Source organism: Parasteatoda tepidariorum, chromosome 3 (assembly GCF_982258835.1).
Source record: "Parasteatoda tepidariorum strain Cologne lab strain chromosome 3, Ptep-v5.0, whole genome shotgun sequence".
Classification (NCBI taxonomy): Eukaryota; Metazoa; Arthropoda; class Arachnida; order Araneae; family Theridiidae; genus Parasteatoda; species Parasteatoda tepidariorum.
The window spans coordinates 113,997,179-114,017,544 of record NC_141757.1 but is presented as its reverse complement, the minus strand read 5'-3'; the positions used below and the strand labels follow the sequence as shown (position 1 = coordinate 114,017,544).

General features: G+C 31.0%; 1 protein-coding gene across 1 annotated transcript; it reads left to right on the top strand.

The window, feature by feature from the left end:
- The first annotated feature begins 9,015 nt into the window (after window positions 1-9,015).
- LOC147814197 (uncharacterized) lies at window positions 9,016-12,362 on the top strand. Its single transcript, XM_087159946.1, has one exon. The coding sequence runs from the start codon at window positions 9,440-9,442 to the stop codon at window positions 11,963-11,965; it is 2,526 nt and encodes an 841-aa protein (XP_087016072.1). The 5' UTR covers window positions 9,016-9,439; the 3' UTR covers window positions 11,966-12,362.
- The last annotated feature ends 8,004 nt before the right edge of the window (window positions 12,363-20,366 follow it).

Sequence of the window (20,366 nt, the reverse complement as noted above, 5' to 3'; positions counted from 1 at the left end):
GTATAGTTATAGAAAAAGTTAAAATTATAATATAGTATTTGTCAGTTATATATATATATATATATATATATATATATATATATATATATATATATATATATATATATATATATATATATATATATATATATATATATATATATATATATATATATATATATATAATTGCATTTGGCGATTCAACACTAATAGAATTGAAGGATTTGTTACGTCAAGCGCTCAGGTATCATAATTTTGATCTAGTTGCGCTTCTATGTCATTTTGATTTATGTTGCTAAGTTAACTTTCAAAAAATTCTATGGCTGGCAACAGCATTTTTGTTTTTTAAGTTGTTTATTTTTATTTCTTTTAGAATTCGTTCTTTTTTTAGCGAAATGTTTTTTAACCTAACAGAATTCTTTGCCGACTATTCTCTGTATATATGAAGAAAATAAAGTAAATATTTAAGTGTTGTGAAAAGAATCTTATTTAGTTGTACAAAGTACTTCTTTAAAAAAGAAAACTGTTGCCACCGGCGGGAGAGAAATACAGTCAAAATTTGGGAGGCACGTAAGAGAATTATATATATTAAAATTCTATAAAATTGTTTCTCTGATTGATAAGCTTCTCTGAATGAATAATTCATTATACTGAATTTTAAAATGTTTTTGAAATGCTGTTCAGATCACTTTCTTTCTTTTTTTTCTTTCTTTATTCTTTAAAATGAAAGAATTTTATTCTGACAGAACAGTTGTGTACAGGTTCTTTTTTTTTTTAAAGTTAAAAAATAATTTCATTTGGAAGAAAAAATTATCAAAGTTAAAATAAAAAAGGAAAGGATTTTATATATAGACAAATATAAATAAAAATGAATCAGTATAAAAAAATTAAAAATGAATTTATTTTTTTCTAAAGTTGTTGAAAAAAAAAGTAGTTTCGATTCGACATTTATTTTACTTCATTATACTGAAGGGTTTTGAGTTAAAAAATAATTAATTAATTTTATCTGGATGAACAAATTATGAAAGTTAAAATAAAAAATAATACGGGTTTAGCTTTATTTACATTTCTTCAAAAAAAAAAAATCCTTAAAATATTTTAGAAGTTAATAATAAAAAGAAATTTTTCAAAACAATTTACCTAAATTCCAGGTCATATAACATTCATTCCATTCCCTCTAATTGGGATCAACTAATTAAATAAAAAACTTTCAAAACAGTTCAGACTCTTATATATAGACAAATATAAATAAAAATTAATCAGTATAAATAAAGAAAAATGAATTTATTTCAAAAGTTGTTAAAAAAATGTAGTTTCGATATTTATTTTTTCATTCCTCAATTTTATTTCATTATGCTGAAAGGTGCTTACATAAATTTTCTCAAGGAGGAAGATGCAACTGATATACACTACATATATATTTAAACTATATATAAATAATATAAGCATGAAAGAAAAACAATTTTTAAAAAATGCGGTTCAAATTAAAACGCCTTTGTAACACATTTTTAGATAGGAAGCTTTGGTTTAACTCCTCCCGTTCGCTGAGATACTGTATCCTGACGTCATAGCAAACCACGCCTCATTTTGTGTCACGTGACTTTAGTTTCGTTTTGGGCTAATTTTAAGTTAAGTTTTTTTTTAATATTCGGGTCAGTTTTTTTCATTCTGAATTGATTTTAGGGAGTTTTAAGATATAAACTATTCAAAATAATCAACATTCTGCGATTACCCGAAGCATGCAGGTTCCTCATTGGTATGGAACTATTAGAAGTAAATGTAGTTCCAGCAGCCTATGAATATGCAGCACAATTTCGGCTGCTACGCTAGAAACATATGACGCGTCGCATGAGTGTAGATCGATCTGAAAAAGGGCACTTGAGACTGCTGAAAATGATGGAGACTGATAGACCTGGTATTAATGCAATATGTTTATATGGAATATTCATCACAAAACTTTAAACGCACTTTACTCTAAACTATATTTATCTTACTTGCTGTAACTCTAACTAGTACATTTTCAAGCCGATTTATTTCAAAATGTGACGTAATGCTCTCTTATAAATATAGTTGACTAGTTTTGAGTAACTCTTGAACATGTATAACTTACTTTAAGTCTCTTTTTTTCAAAACATTGCCTTTTTGGGAAAAAAAATTACAAATATAAGTGCAACAGAAATTGCATTCATAAAATTAAAACGGAATCATATTTTTTACTAATGAGAACAGCAGGTTATACATATTTTAAAAAATGAGTTATAAACATTCTATTATAAAGAATAATCTTAATTTTAATAAATAATCTTAAATCTAGATATTCAAAATAATCTTAATTTTTAATTTGATGACATCCTGCAGAGGCAATAATTATTGGTTTGAATTTGGAAGAAAATGAAGCCAAAGTTTTTGTTTTATTTTGTTTTACTTGCTTTGGTAATGTCTCAATGTGATAATCCTTCTAAATTTTTCCCCTTTGGGAGCTCTTAGATCAGGTGAGTGTCGGCTCATTGTTTTACCAAAAAGTGACCTAAAATAGGGGGTTTACATGTTTTTTTTTTTTTTTCTAGTCAGCTCACAAACAAATTTCTGTTTGCAGACGTGAACCCAAAATTGGGTCGGCTATTCAACGACGGTTATAAAACAACACTCGGTATCGAAAAAAAATGCAAATAGAAAAGTTGTATCTCGGTAAATTTATCATAAAATTAGTACCAATACGATAAGTTTAGCTTTAAACATGATTACTTGACCTAACGTTACAGTTAATTAAAATTATCAACTTTTGAACAAACTTCATTTTTTGCTAAAATTACTGCCAAAATAAAGTTTAAAAAAAAACCTTTTCATGGCACTATTGTTTGAATCATTGCTGCTTCCATAAGGTTTTGACGATTCTTTTTCTCGCTGATAAGTAGCCAATTTAAATACCCCCTTTTGTAAATATTATTACCTTTACATAGATCCAAAAACTGAAAAGTTATTTTTGAGGATTAAGGAAAATTTCCAGAAAACTATTAGTTTTATTATAACATATTATATTTAATAGTTCGAAATCAAAAAAATTAGATACTGTATGACTTGTACTAACTGCCTTGGTCTACACAAAATTAAAATGATAGGGAAATGTTTTATAACTAAATGTGTTTAAAATTTTTTCAACACGTGAAGAAAAAAACACGATCAGATACTTATTAGTTCTTTTAAAAAGATCATTGATTTACTTAAATATCAGTTCAGTATTAATATATGTTAAATTCAAATATTCAATCGTAAAATTTGCTATAACTTTAAATATTTCAGAAAAAACCTGATCAAAGCCAAATAATTTGGCTGAAAGAGAGAGGTATGTAATAGTTCTATTTAAAACTAGCTGAATACCCGTTCTTCCTCACGGAGTGAATAAAAAAAACTCAATAAATCAGTATTGAGAAACACTACGAAATCCTGCTCGAAACTGAAAGGCATATACCGACACAATTAAAGATGGAAGAACCAGGTGAATGACATGTTTAGGGGAATTAATGAGTTATAGAAAATAACTTAAAGTGGTAGCGTCAATATGGGTAGGTTTAATATAACAGAACTGTCTTTGCTTTCCCTCTTTTCTTGATTTAACTAATCCATATAAGTTTTCAGTAAGCTTACACGATTTTTATTTCTAGTTGGGGAGTGGTAAAAAAATGTCACTGAAATGTCCCGAAAATGTCGCTTTCCTGGTTCTTCAATTAAGTTTTTCAATTAATAGAGCCAAAAAATTTTTTTTTAAAAATATAATATTATATGTTGTAATCGTCGGTGGCTTTACGTTATTGAAGTTAACAAACCTCGTTGGTTATAATTTCATGTCAATGGAATAAAGATAAAATGTATTCAGCATCACTTGGCATGATGCTATTGCTCGCTGACAATTTATGATAGCTAAAATTTACCACTATTAAGTGATTTTCTCAGGTACATAACCCTTTCGAGGGGCCGAAAAACACTTAATTCCAATGTACCGGTATTAAAACTGCTAAGTATTGGTGCAGTATTAATAATCACCAAATATACCAATAAAATATTTTATACCTACATTAGTATATTTGGTATTTATTGCATAGCCCTTCAACATTTCAGTTTATGCATATTTCACAGCAGCAGCCAACTAAAGCCGATTTTTTTAAAAATATTAGAACTTCATAAGAATTTTTAGCATGATAATTTCTCTATCTGACCTTTAATTTATTGTTAAAATATTTATAAGTAGTTGAGGAAAAAAGTTATTTTAATTCTAATTCATTGAAATATTAATACACTATCACTGGAAACAGTATTTTCTAAGACTACGGAAAACCAGTTGTAGAATTCTTATCAAAACCGATTCACCAATAACCATAATACCAATAATGCATAATACATAATACCGTCTGTGATACACGTGAATTAGGCATCATCTGTAAATGGCGAATTTATATGGTCTTCTTAAACGAATTTGCCTTTAATCTTTCTTCCAAGAGGTTAGCTTTTAGCACATAGCATACTTTATTTTATTTCAATTATTCACATTCAATACATTTTCAATTCAACACATTATTCAACACATTATCAATATTAATTGAGCATTAATGCCAATTATAATATGCAGATTTATTTACGGTTACCCAAAACGCGAATAGGTATCTTTACTACCTATTTTTGCTTTAGTTCAGCTACGTTTTGCTTTGTTTACTTCAATTGATCATTGTCGTCAATGATAAATTGACAATTTCTTACAGTTCATTTCGACAGATAAATACTTTTACTAAATTACTTTTGCTTTCTAGTACATAGCTCATTTCTTTTATTTCAATATGCATATATTACCTTAATTAATTAAGTGTCATTGGCGTAAATAAGTCTTATTGGCGTCGATTTTTCATGTTTCTCTTAAATGTGTTAGTACCTCTTACCTATTAATATCTCTTTTAAATACATAAATATTTTTTTTCTATTCGCGATCGCAACGAACTATAGGGGGCGTTGTTGTATGAGACTAATACCTGCGATTTCTATATGAGCAGTCATTCAGTTACTCTAGAGACGTCGTTAATGTAGCACGTCGCATTGCAACGTTCCTTCTTTATTGTGGCTAATTAAATTTAAAAAAGAAAAATGCTTGATATTCTTTCTTATGCAAACGAAAACAAAATGGTATCTCTTTTTATTAGAGAAAGAATATCCAAAACACATCGGAAAAATATTTGTACATTAACAGAAAAAAATATGTATATTCTTATAAGAGTTAAAACCTAATGCCCGAGAAATAGTTTTACTAAATTTAATGATATAACATGAAAGGCCCATTTAAACTTTACATTCCATAGTTTTAAGAATCATATTACTTCAAAAATTAAAATGAACAAAAAGTATACATAAGCCTAATAATTTTATGAAATTTAATTTTGTAAACAAAGTTTCTTGACAACAATTCTTATAAAAAAATTTCGGGTTTCAATAAAAATAATTATTTAGAAACTAAGAAACGTAAAATAAAGAATGCTGACGAAACAAAAACAAAAAAACAATTCTTTTTTGTCGCCATTTTTAGTGCTACAAAAATTCGTCTTTGGGATTGCCAAAAACAAAACAAGATGCAATTTTATTTTTTCAGGAGGGAAATATTTTACCGAAGAAACGAAAATGTATCAATTCCCACAACATAAAACTTTATCTTGGTAAACGTACGTTTTGGAAATGTTATTTCATTTGGAATCTTATTTATCAGAGTTCATATGGTGATATGATTGTTTTGAATCTATGCTAAACTCTATATCGGCTCATTTTCCACCGAAATCCGATTGACTATTTTGATTTTAAATAAAGTGTTTGATTTTATGAATTGTCGCAAAAATTTTAAGTGTAGATTAGCGGCACTTAAAAACCGCCAAATCTGTAGCGGCGGTGGCGTTAATACGTAAGTACCGAAATTTTATTCCATACTTTTCTGAATCATATTACTTCAAGCATTGGAATATACAAGAAGTATACATAAACACATAATGTTATGCCATTTAATTTTTCAAAAAAAGTATTTTGAGAACAATTTTTATGAAAAAATTATAAACTAAAAAACGGAAAATAAAGAATTCTTAGGATAAAAAAACGATTTTAAGAATTTTTTACATTGAAATAAAAACTTTCATATTGTTTCTTTTTTTATTATTCTTATAGTTCTTAATCAGACGTAAAAAACCATTCTGTAGAGAATCATCATCAAATGAAAAAAAAATATTTACAAGCAAATTTTTTATTGTAAAAATCATTGCACTTACCTGATTTATAATTCCCGGAGAATTCCAAAATGATAAGTTCCTTGTTTGAAAATTTTATTCTCAAATAATAGATACATAGTTTATCCCTTCATTACTTTTAGATAACATACTACACAGCAAAATTTTATAATTGATATGAATTTGAATATCTAGCTAAAAACAGAATAGCTGAATTCTAGTTGAACTTATTCTTTCAAAACTAAAAAATACTTACCAAGAAAACGATTAAAATTAATTAAGAATCAGCACAAATGACACTATTTCAAGTAACTTGGATAATTTTTTATTGTTGCTTTCCGAATTATATGGATACAGAAATATATACTATTCTATAACGAAGAAGAATATGCTATAACTATTACAATTCTGTATGTTCTGAATTAATATTTATTCACTGGAATGACGAAAGCAATGTTGACTTCACTTTAATTCGTAATGAATTGAAGACAGAAGAAATGCATTTTACCTTAATACACACATCTGTAACAGTATCCGAAATCGGAAGTCATCAGTTGCAAGTTTGTTGATAATAGAAATTAAAAATTATTGAGGAATTTTTCTTCAAATGTTTGGCGTGTTCTGTTCCTGAAAGATTTACTAATATTCTGGAGATTTTTTTCAAGTTCTTCGGCCTTTTCCTTGGGGAAATTTTGTTTCTTATTTGCTGCTAAAAAATGGCGTCTGATTCTGTCAATGATTTCGATGGAAACGTGAAAACGTGATAAATTAATGTCTGATATTTACAGGCTCCCGCTAGACGGCGTACTCGAGCGTTGCGATCGCGAATTCCATTACCGTTGATTTTAAATGAGTAATTTTTTTAGAAGCACGTTTAAAGGAATCAATAAAAATAAAATAAAAGAGCGTGGTATCAAAGTATATATTTGGTTACATAAACCACGCGTGAAAAAACATTATGTTCATTGAATTTAACTGGCATAGCGAATATAAAATAATTAAATATTTAAATGCGTGCCGTAAACTATTTTTAATCAAGCAGAGCTATAAGCTGGCAATTATCACTGTTGTTTTTAAAATATGTGATAAACTGAGTCGTTAGATTTACAAAAATGGCTAACGCTTAGCCAATCAGAAAATTCCATTTCGTTTTTCACTCATCATTCTCGAACGGTTTGTCGAAGAATGTTCTAATTTGGACAGTGACCTTCCTCGTGCTTCGAACTATCTGTGTAAAAAAATTATTTAACAATCAACTCAAATAAATTCAATAATTCTTAATTAAAGGTAAAGGTAAAATTACCTTACCTGTAATTTCTGTTGCTCTTCAATTTTCCCGGTGAGACGAAGGAAAGCTTTTCTTTCGCTTTAAAAAGGATCGCTACTCTTGCAAAAATAAAAAGATGTCAATGATAAAAAGTAACAAGTTCTGCCATTAAAAGAATTAACTATTTCTTTTTAACACAAAGTGAAACAACAAACATAATTGAAAACAAAACATCAAGCTTTTTATAATGAGTATAACATATCAACCTCTTCTTTCTGAGGCGATCATTCCCCTTCTGTTTACAAAACTTCCGCCACGCCACAGTTACAGTTAAAATTTTAAAGTTAGATTGTTCGTTGCAGATTCTCGACAATATGTGTCAGGATCCTGATTCCTCTCCCACGCATTTGATTGACCCCTTGACCTGAGGGTCAGAGGGTGAAGGACACTGGAGGTGTCGTCCCCTACATTGGGGGTGGAGCAAAGGACTGTTTCTTATGGGAAAGAGGATTTTTTAGAAAGAGATTCGTTTTGAACGCCGTAAGAGTAGGGTTGTAATTGAACGATGATAGTTTTAGTATGAAGGGAGCAGTTGCGCTCCAAAAACATTATACTCAACAGCTCATGTATCTATTTGTAACTTTTCTGTAAATAATTCTATAATCAAGAATTTAATAATAAATAAGCTATAATTGAAATAATCCTTGGTCATCCTTATTGAGGAGTCTTTAAAAACGAACCAAGAGACAAAATGTCTCACAAATTGTCGCAGCCTGACAGGATGGAAGGAAGACTGCTATGCTAGTGAAAAGAATCATCGCCGATGCCCACTATGAGAAATGCCCAGTAAAGAGTGTTGCCTCATGGAGTCAATCTTGATAGAAGGATGCCTATGGAAATGCCTAGTGAAAAAGATTGCCTGAAGGAAAGGGTGACGGTGGACTGACAACATCGACGGGAGTTGAAGAGACGGTACTGGAAAGGGACTATTATCGCCGGAGGCAGCCAGCGCTACCCCCCGTGACCGGTGACCATAGAGTGTGGTTTCAACATCGACTCTCTGACAAAGAGGACAATTGAAAAGATAATAAAGGGAGGTAAGCTTTATCTCATGCATGAAAGGATAAATTACACGCTCACATTTCTGGGTAGAAGTTTAACAAAAAGGGTAGTTAGTTAAGGGGATGAGTTTATTTTGTTTTGGTTTAAAGTCAACCTGATGTGTTACTTTATTTGAGCTTAAGGGATTGGCCAGTTAGCTATAGTATTGTTTGTAATTGATTTGATGTTTTTTTTTTAAAGTAACCTAGTGGTTGATTTGTTAAGAGTGTAATTTTTTTATTGCTTTATTAAGAGTATGTATGAAAGAAGAAGAGTATTGATTTAATAACATGTAAAAAAGTGTAGGATTATTTAAAGATTGTGTTTTTATATGTCAATAGCGATCTGAGTAAACAAGATTCTTGGCTTATTATTATTTAGTAGTGATTATTATTTATAATGCATTCTGTTTAGTAATTTTGGACGAAAAAAAAAAGGTCAAGGAAGGGGTTTGCTTTTGTTTAAATGATAAAATGGTTAATTATTATGACTGTAGAATCTATGAAATTTAAGAGTTTTAATTTTGGGGAAAGTTTAGGTGTATATTTTAGGGGTACCAAAAGAGTACAAAATTTTATTATTTTGCAATGAAAGTTGAAAAGAGTAACTTGTATTTATGTGCATCAAGAAGTAATGTTTGAATAGTGCATGTTTTGAATATTGCATGATACAAATTGTATTGTATATGTTATGGTTACATGTGAAGGGTTAAATTTCATAATAGAAGGTCGGTGTATGAGTATAAGGGAAGGGGTTGCTAAGTTTTATTTTTTTTCAAGGTTTATTTTTAAATAGGAGTATATATTTTTTTTTGTGTTTAAGAAATTATAATTATATTGTCAGTATGAGTTTTTTTACAAAAGCAAAAAAGGAAGATCTGATAGTTCTAGCCGAGGAGCTGGGGATAACGGTTCCCGAGAGCGTTAAGCTGGTTGAGTTAAAAGCATTGATCACCGGGAGTTCGGATTACGACGAGCAAGGTACGAAAGAGATTTTGAATGGGATTAAAGAGGATCGGGAACGGGAGCGAGCGGATCGGGAACGGGAACGAGAGGAGCGGAAGCAGGAACAGGAACGGAAACGAGAGGAGCGGAAGCAGGAACAGGAGCGAGAGGATCGGGAATGGGAACGAGAGGAACGGAAACGGGAACAGGAGCATGCGGTTAGAATGCAGGAATTACAAAAATTGATAGACGATAGGGAACGGGAGAAACAAAAATTAAAAGAAGATAGGGAACGTGAGCAACAAAAGTTAAAAGAAGATAGGGAACGCGAGGATAAAATAAAGAGGCAAAAAGAGCAGGAACGAGAATTAAGAGAAGGTGCGAAATGGGCGTTAAATAGAAGGATACGTGAACTGGAATGGTTAAAACGAGAACGGGAATATGATTATGAGCGGATAAGAAGTACTATAGAAGGGATTGAGCTGATAACAAAAATTTTAATGAGTGACCAAGATGAGGAAAGTAAAACCCAGGATTGTAACCCCTTAGTCAATTTAAATGGATCGGTTGGATGTTTAGGCACCGTGGAATCAGCGGAGAGGCCGGAGTCCCGAAGGTTTGGTTTTGGAATTGAAGGAAAGGAGGTGAATGTGAAGGGTGGGGTGAGACAATTTCCTGAATGGAGTGGTCCGAATGTTAATAGAAAGGGTAAGTTTCAGCGTGAATCGCAAGGGAAAAATAGTACTAGCTCAGGAGAATGGTCCCCGAAATGTTATAAGTGTGGAGAGGTAGGACATTTAAAGAAGGGATGTCCGAAAATTACTAGATTTACTAGCTTAGGAGAATGGTCCCCGAAATGTTATAACTGTGGAGAGGTAGGACATTTAAAGAGGGGATGTCCAAAAATTACTAGATTTAGGTTAGATCAGAAGAAAGATCAGGCTAAGCAAGATTCTGTAGAACGCGTTATTCACGAAAAGAGGATGAAGAAAGACGAATCGGATTGGCGTAGAATCGAGGTGGCTGAGGAGAAGTCTTGTTTCTCAAAAATAATATACAATGTTCCTAAATTAAGCGTATCAAGGCAATCTTTAGATCCTGAAGAAAATTTTGAGATAGGGAGATGGATCTTTGTAAGTTCAGAGATAGGCCCTGCTGTAGAAGAAAAGCTCAGTAATGTTCCTAGTAACTGTGGGATAGGGGAAGGAATTGTAAACCCAAGTGAAAAAATCCCAGGAGTGGTCAAAAGTGAAAACGAGGTGACTGTGATAAGGTCAAGGGAGTTTAAAATATTAGAGGAGCAGGCTTTTGAAAATGCAGGGGATGAACGGTGGGGAAAAGAGTGGGAGAAAAAGATGATCTGTTCTGAGGGAAAAGAACAAGAAGGGAACAAGGGGATTGAGACTAAGGACACTGACCTCGCTTGCGAGAATTCGGACGGGAGAGGAGTGCGAATCACTCCGGGGGGTCTCGAGGTGTTGGAGAGAAAGTCAAGTAGGGGTGAGGACGAAGATCCACCATGTATTTTAATGAATCCGGAGTGTGGGGAGAAAGTAGGGGGTGGAGATAAGGAATCACCCTTTTCTCATAGCCAAAGACTTAAAAAGGAGCAGGTGCAGGGCTCGGAATTTGAAGGAATGTTAGAGGAAGTGAGGGAGGATTTTAAAGGCAAAGAAGTTTGTGGTCAGCGAGGGGTTGAAGTGAAGGTTAAAAGTCCAATTAACGCGTTGAAGAGGATGGATTTGTCCTGTGAGAAAAGAAAGGGAGATAGCGACGGCGCGATGGAATCTAAACTTCTGTGGTTTGAGGGGAGAGAAAAATTGTTTAAGTATCCTAAGAAGGAGTTGTACGCAGCTGCGAATTCAAACACTCCCGATATCAGAATTAAACCCCGTAAGGTGCAGAAGAAAATAAGGATTTGTTTTCAGAAAGGGGGGTCCGAAAGAAAAAGTAGAGCAAAACAGTTAGCTAGTCACTTAAGAGGAAGTGGTATAGAAAGAGATAGGTTCCAGGGGATTAGGTCAATGAACTTGAAAGAGTGGACATTTGGGCAATTTGGACGGTTAATTTTGTATGCTAATTATTATTATTGGTTAGGCAGGAATTTTGGACATGACTTTAAGGATTTTATTTTGATGGAATTTTATAAATGGATTTTGGCATGGATATTTTATTTTTGGCCTGATAAAAGTGATTTTAATGTTTTGATTGTAAAAATATTAGGTTCTTTTATGCCATGTTTTGATTTTGTATTTATTAGTCTGTCAAGTGTCCTAAGTGTAATTTTATGTTTAATAAGGTATAATGCGGCCAATCTCTTTTGCGCACGGGAATGTGTGCGTGTTATTATTTTTTGGTGCTGGGATGGGCTTGCATTGTTTTTAGGTTTCACTTGTACGACCAGGGAAGAAGGTCGAACTAGATGAAACCGGGGGGGAGGTGTCAGGATCCTGATTCCTCTCCCACGCATTTGATTGACCCCTTGACCTGAGGGTCAGAGGGTGAAGGACACTGGAGGTGTCGTCCCCTACATTGGGGGTGGAGCAAAGGACTGTTTCTTATGGGAAAGAGGATTTTTTAGAAAGAGATTCGTTTTGAACGCCGTAAGAGTAGGGTTGTAATTGAACGATGATAGTTTTAGTATGAAGGGAGCAGTTGCGCTCCAAAAATATTATACTCAACAGCTCATGTATCTATTTGTAACTTTTCTGTAAATAATACTCAACAGCTCATGTATCTATTTGTAACTTTTCTGTAAATAATTCTATAATCAAGAATTTAATAATAAATAAGCTATAATTGAAATAATCCTTGGTCATCCTTATTGAGGAGTCTTTAAAAACGAACCAAGAGACAAAATATGTCACAATATGTATACCAAGTTTCATCGATTTCGGTTAGGAATCTAAGAATTACACACACATACATTCATTTTTATATATATAGATAAAGTTTGTTTTTAGAAAGAAAGAAAAAGTAATGCTTTAAACATGGTAAGAATATTTCAGAGCATAATAGCTTTCTTTTATTTCAATCCTTAAATTAGCTCTTCCACATTTTGACAAAATATTTAGCTGCTTCTGATTACAATCTTTCATCATCCTTAATTGTACACTCAAGATTGTCTGTAAATTATTATAATCATCATCTTCACAACTGTATCTATCTTCCTCTGCAAGACAATTCATGTATGAATGTCCTTTACAATTTTCCCTAATTGTAGAGCGTTTTTAGCAAATGCAAGATATCTACAACTTGCTTTGCATTTAAAAAACATAATATTAAAAAGCAACAATAGAACAGCCACCAATATCTCTTGGAAAACTCCATAGATCCTTATCATTAATGGTCGTGACATACAGCCAAACCTTAGATATAATATTGGTAATCAAAAACGGAAATTGGTAAGTCATGCGGAAATCCACTTTGAGTTCCCAATATTTGCATTTTAGAATTGTATACAGTCTCAACATGAGAATTTCCTTTTAATGGATACAACAAAAAGGGATAAAACAAAATTGGTATTTATTTTCTCTTTTTGGGAAACTCTTTTTTTTTTAAGTAGTTAATTTTCAAATTAAAACCTGAGGTATTTACGTGATTTCGTTGGCTGCACTTAGCATGTTATTACTGATCATTTTATAGTTTCCTATATCCTTCTTGAAGTATTGCGTGATTTTTCAAAGTGAGTTTTGTTAAAATGAATTCTGCAATTATTAGTTATATAAAAATATGTACATCGCGAAAAAAAATAGATGGGCCACCTGGATAACTTTTGATCTAATAAGGAGATCTTCATGTACTAGGACTCAATCTTCAGTGATAATTAGTTAATGAATATCTGAGAAAGCGAATTTTAAAGAAGTTGTGTATTTAAATATTGTTTTGTCAAGAACTATTCGACTGATTTCGTTCAAATTTCGTATTTTGTAATATAAAATTACATTCGTTGAAATGATGCTAAAATTGTATGCCTTTCAATTCAAAATATTTCCTAGAATTATTAAAAAAGTTATAAAAATAATAAATATTTACCAAAAGTTATTTTTTTCAAGGAATTATATTTGGATAAAGAAATTTTTATGATTGTGAGCAAAAATGTTTCAATTCGCTTAAAAAATTTCTCGAAATATGGAGAAAAAAAAACATTTAAGGAGCCAAAACTTTGAACCGTTCTCTTGACCCAACTATTCAGACCATATTTCCCACATATCGGCAATCCCCAATACCTTGGGGGTCAGAAATCCAAATTTGTTGAAAAAAGAGTATGTTTTTTCAGAAAAAGTACGTTTTTGCCTCCGATTTAGAAACTGAAGATATCGTTTGCGCTAATTAATTTGCATGTTTGAAGTAACCCCTATAAACCATTAAGATAGAGTCCTAGAACGTGAAAATCCGATGATATATAAGGGATCAAAAATTTTTTAGGGTGGTCCGTTTAGTTTTTTGCGCAGTGTAATATATATTTTGGTACATACATCTCACGTTTTAACATAATAACATTCACGTTTGGATGATTGGGGTTAGTATTCCGAGCTTATACCGAGTTTATACCCTATATTAATGTAGCAGAAAGGACTGGCATTTTACTTAAATTAAAAATCATTTTCTTTTAATAATATAGTGATCATATAATCTGTCATCATTTTATTTTCGTTCCCAAATTTATACCCTTTAATGAAATTTTGAATAGCGCATTGGTAATAAAAACTATTGGAAAGACATCAAAGTTGCCATTGATAGGGGAAAAAAAGCCAAAAATGACATCTATCCGGGAAAGAACATATTTTTAAGAAAGCGGGAACAAATCATTTATGCAAAATTTAACAATCTACAACGCTTGAATTTACCACTTTACAATACAGGGCGTTGTATATGAGTTATCTTAAAATAATCACAAAAACGATCAACTTCAGCTCACATTTTTTGACCTAGGAGCCGATGCTAACCTCCCCGGAGGCACATTTCTATATCAGATATAATTTTGCGCTCTGCCGATCCGTCACTCCTTCTTCAGCAACCCCATTTTTCGCACAATGTGATTCTTTTACTTAACCTTAATCGTTTTTCCAAATTTCGATTTAAATATATTCAAATATAAATGAAAGACGCAAGAAAAAAATAAATAAATAAAAATCACAATTGAAGAAGTGGATCAGATATCGCCCACATCTTCATTGAATAAGAGATTTGATCGGTTAAAACAAAAAGAGCTTAGTATTTGAAATTATATAACTTTAAATATACAGACATGGTAGCTATTCGTAAAGGACTTGTCTACTTACAAAAATTGAATGACTTTTTTTTTATTTGAAATTGACTTCCAGTATTTTGAAACACGAAGGGTGGGGGGAGTGGGCACCTGCCCAGGGATTTAAAAGGCGTCACTCATGATATTCAAAGCATTTTATTTTAAATTTAGAAATTACAATTCTTTAAATCTGATATCGATAATCTATTATATGTAATTCTCTTACGTGGCTCCCAAATTTTGGCTGTATTTCTTTTCCGCCGGTGGCAACGTTTGCTTCGTTTTGAAAACACCAAAACATTCTGCCTTTTAATGATGTGTTTCTGATCTAATATATATAATTCTCTTACGTGGCTCCCGAATTTTGGCTGTAGTACTTTGTACAACTAAATAAGATTCTTTTCACAACACTTAAATATTTACTTTATTTTCTTCATTCATATCGAAAACAGTCGGCAAAGAATTCTGTTAGGTTAAAAAACATTTCTCAAAAAAATAACGAATTCTAAAAGAAATAAAAATAAATACCTTAAAAAATAAAAATGCTGTTGCCAGCCATAGAATTTTCTGAAAGTTAACTTAGCAACATAAATCAAAATGACATAGAAGCGCAACTAGATCAAAATTATGATACTTGACGTAACAAATCCTTCAATTCTAAAAGTGTTGTATCGCCAAATGCTCAAATTAACAATTGTGTTCTTAAAGAAATTCTATAAAAAGTTTTAAATAAAAAAACTACTTCTACTACTGCTTCTTGAAGAACTTGGCTCATTGATTAAAAATATTGTTTTAATTTTACAGTACAAACTTTACTTCTACTTTAATTATTGCTATGACCCTCTTTCATTACAATTTACAGCTTCATGCTAAATTTGAGGACTTTAAGTTGCTTTGTGGTTGAATACTGACATTTAGAAATGTGTACATAAAAAAAAATAATATTTAGAGGTTAAGAGTTGCCTCAGAAAAATTTGAATTTTTGACATTGAACTTAACAATGGAAACAGTCGTTTTTGTGAAAAATTGAATTGTATTGTTGACATCAAAACTAAAAATATTGTGTTTCAACTTAACAATACTACCTTAATTTATACTTTAGAATTGTCTCGGATAAATTTGAATTGTTAGCAATGACTTAAACAAAAAGTTTTATTTTGACTGACAAATACTATATTATAGTTTTAACTTTTTCTATGACTATACTCATTTTCTTACTCTTTCCTTTGTTTTTTATACATTTTATATTTTTGTGATAAAATAAAAAACTTATAGTTGTTCTGCTTCGGAACACTGATGAAAACACAAAATGATGGGCTTCATCAACAATCAAAAATACATACATTTATTTTACAAATTCCATAATATTAAGGTAGCACCCTTCAGAGAATTAAAAATACAAAATTATCTTCATCAAAGCCGATGCTTTACATCCGGCGTTCAGTGGCAGACTACTATTTCATATTGTTTTACAACACATGGCTTTAGCCCTCTGGTGAGAAAGACTTTGAAACAAAACTTACAACAGTTACTTATCTCAACAACTGAGATTTAGAATAGCGTGATTAAGAAAAATATATGAACTGTTTGCAATTTCAAATTAATATTGAAATGTACAGGTTTAGAATTTTCTACAGTGAAAAGTTTTCGGAACTTCAGTATTCAAAAAAGTATACAATAACTAGACGTTAAGAACGTATCCAATGAGCGAGCAAAGCGAGAATTGGATTGCGAAGCAATCCGAAATGAACTGCGGAAGCAGTTCCGGGGGTTGGTGAGCGCCAGCGAGCAGGGGACGAAGCCTCCTAGTAATATTTATAATTCGTGATAGTGTTACAATTATTGATTATACGAAAATCTTTTTTTTTTAATCATAACAAGTAAATAGTTAAGGATATAGTATCTTCATGTCTAGGGAAAAAAAACTTTAGAAAACAAAAATGAACATTTAGAAAAAAAAAGATTTATTTAAAAACAATTTAGATGGTTAATTGATCGGGTAGCTTAAATACAAAGTTCTGCTAATAGACGCAATTGTTTTGTAATTAAAACATGAAAATTAAATAATTGTATATAAAATTTGAAAAAGAAAGAAAAGTTATACAAACTAAATTTCAGATTTCTTTTTTTTTTTAAATAGAGAGGTGAAAATTTTAGCTCAATTTTATTCTTGGGAAACCGCAGTAGGAAAATATTTTTTGTTAAAAAGTTTCTGTTAGTTCTGATTTAACTTCCAGGTTTCTCGGTTTCCAATAAGCTGTTAATGTTTTTATTTTAAAACTTTCAAAAAATGTCGTTTGACTTACTTTCTCTTACAATTATTCCTAAATATATTTTTAAGGTTTCAATTAACTTAGGTGAGAATGACTTTTAGTACTCGTAAAAACTATTTTTTCATTTATTATATTCTTGATATTTTATGACGTTTTTATATTAATTTAAAAATTCCTATTTAAATTAAGATTCTGAAATTAATGTGAAGCACTATTACAGATGAAAAAGCCAATTGAGATATTGTTATTTAAGAAAAAAAAACTTATTTTAAAATTAAATAGCCAAATTTATTAAAAACTTTTCTTTTCTTTTCAATTCAAGTTTCAGTGAATAACTTTTGGGTCTGTAAATTGAAAATTTAGTAATCAAAATTTTCACCAGTTTCCAACGCGCCAGTTCACTAAAATCTCTTTCTTGAAACACCATGCCTTGGGGCAAAGAAAGTTTCAATATCATCATTATAGACTTTTATCATCAAATAATATTTTTTGTTAATTCAAATTTTCGATCCTTTCCCAACTAACTTAGGTACTCAAATTTCAACTACAGCTCCATGTCTGAGAACAATATGAAATTTAATATTTTCCTGACCACCTCAAGCAGAATTCGTTTCTATAATCATTTCTGGAATTCTTCATTATTGAAAAATTTAACCACTTTTGATTAGCTAGTGCGCTTAAACTTTAATAGGAGTTTCTCGTTGAGTGACAATACTAGTATTAATCGTTTTCTGAACACATAATGTTGAACACATAATGATACACATAAATGTTTTAGCTATTTCAATGTAAGACAACTTATCGAACCATCGAAATATCAATCACTTTCCAATGAGCTATTGTGCTCAAAAAGCCAACAGATGCTTATCAACTTTAAGAATGTTTTTAAATATTGCGATTGAAATTATGGCGATATTATCATCAATTTATTCCTCGAAAGTTCTACCACGTTTAAATGGGAACTCAAAGAAACTTATAAGTATAAAACTGAAAATAAAAATGTTAAAAACTACTTCTTTAAAATGTTTTGAATTGGCTAAATGTTTTAATTTTTGTCACACCTAAAATGGGTATAAAGTCTTAACTAACATAGATTGCATTATTAAAGTAAAAATTTATAACTTCTATCATCACCGAAAAATTCATCTTTCCCCTGATGTCTCTCGAAAGTTATGAGCTCTACGTTTCAGAAATTAGAACTATAAAATTGTTTCCTATTTAACACACTTGAAAAATTTGTTATATAATAAATTTTAATTTGTTTTTCTTAAATGTATAAAAAACTTCTTTTTTTTTTAATTATTGCCAATGCCCACCTGTCTTAACCTTTCGTTAATTCATGCATTTACAGAGCAGATTTGCTATCCACTCTTTCAGGGGCACCATATTAGTTGCTCCAACAGTAAGGATAGATAGTTCAGAGAATGAAAGAACATCCATGCCTTGCCCGGGATTCGAACCCAGAACTTTTCTGATGCAGGGGCAGTTCCTTGACCCCTACACAATTCGGTCGGCTATGAAAGGTTTATAAGCCCGCTATTATTTTTACATATATGTTTTTGATAAATTAAGGTTAGAGTAATTTTATCCTATATTGCTTACCAATCAATGTTAATAAACGCTAAAAAATTGAGACAGAAGTTGATGATCAATGAAAAATTTATATTATGATGTTGCTTGCTTCAACTATTTTAATTTATTTTGTTATCTGTGACGTCAAAGTAGACAATTAAAAATATATTTTTTTTAACGGCAGGCACTGAACTTTCATTCTTGGCCTAGGAAGATGCCGGATTTGTTACTCATTTAACGTTACCCAGTGGGCACCTGTGAACCTAAGTCACGGAGGCGAGCAACATTACCCACGCCACACTGCCACATACCCGTTTATAGGGTGGGCCACATTCACACATCACACAATAGAGAACACACACAGAGAGAAACATCCATGCCCTGAGTGGGATTCGAACCCGCAACCATTGGCTTCACAGTCAGGCACGCTGACCGCTCGGCCACCTGACCGGCCAATTAAAAATATATATCCATTTTATTTGCAACCAGAACATTAAAATTGCTGTCACATTTGGCGAGATATGTCTGCTGATGGAGAAAGAAAAGCACTTTGTATAAAATTAGAACTCTAAATGATGTTTGATTTAGAAAGGTACTCCTCGGAGAGGGAAAACTTAAGATTGCCATATTGAAACGTTACCAAAGCATTTAAAACAACAACAAAAATCCAGCAGTTGTTTTCATTTGAAACCCCTAATTACTGGCCTTTAACTGAAAAGACTTAGAATATAAAATTGTACCACTCATATTTTGAGAAAAGTAGCAATATTCCTTGTAAATTTTAAAAAATAAAACCAATTACTTTTTAAATATTTTTAATAAAATTTTGTCATTTTTAAAATTTTTTTTTTTTCATTTATTCTCCACGTGTCGTCTTTTTTGTATTTTTACCTTTAAATTATATATATATATATATATATATATATATGTATATATATATATATATATATATATATATATATATATATATATATATATATATATATATATATATATATATATATATATATATATATATATATATATATATATATATATATATATATATATATATATATATATATATATATATATATATATATATATATATATAAATTAATGTGTATGTGTATGTCCTTTATAGACTCCTAAACCACCCGACAGAGAGCGATGAAACTTGGCATACAGATAGTTCAAGGCACGAGGAAGGTCACTGTCGACATTGGAACATTCTGCGACAAACCGTTCCAGCGGTATCAGCGAAAATCGAAATGGAATTTTCCGGTTGGTTAAAAGTTAGCCATTGTTTTAAATTTTGCTATAAGCGATTCAGTTTTCAAATATCTTGAAGATAACAACAGTGAAATTTTCCATTTCATAGCTCTATTCATTTAGAAAAGTAAATTACATATACTTTAATATTTAACTATAATTCACGCACATTTCTTTATGTGAGGTGAGCACAAGAACGTAAAATCAATGAGAATAGATTTCGCAATTATAGGTCGCATCACGGATTAAGTATTCGCGATCGCAACGCTCAAGTACGCCCTCTATCAAGAGCCTGTAAATATCAGACATTAATTTATCACGTTTTCATTTAGTTCCATCAAAATCATCGGCCATGATGGACGCCATTTTCTTAGCAACAAATAAAAATAAAAATTTCCCTAAGGAACAGCTGAAGAACTTGAAAAAACTAACCAGAACATGCCAAACATTGAAGCAGAACACGCCAAGCATTTGAAGAAC

Excerpts from the sequence above, each read along its gene's own strand:
- LOC147814197 (XM_087159946.1), top strand. The coding sequence starts at position 9,440 with ATGAGTTTTTTTACAAAAGCAAAAAAGGAAGATCTGATAGTTCTAGCC.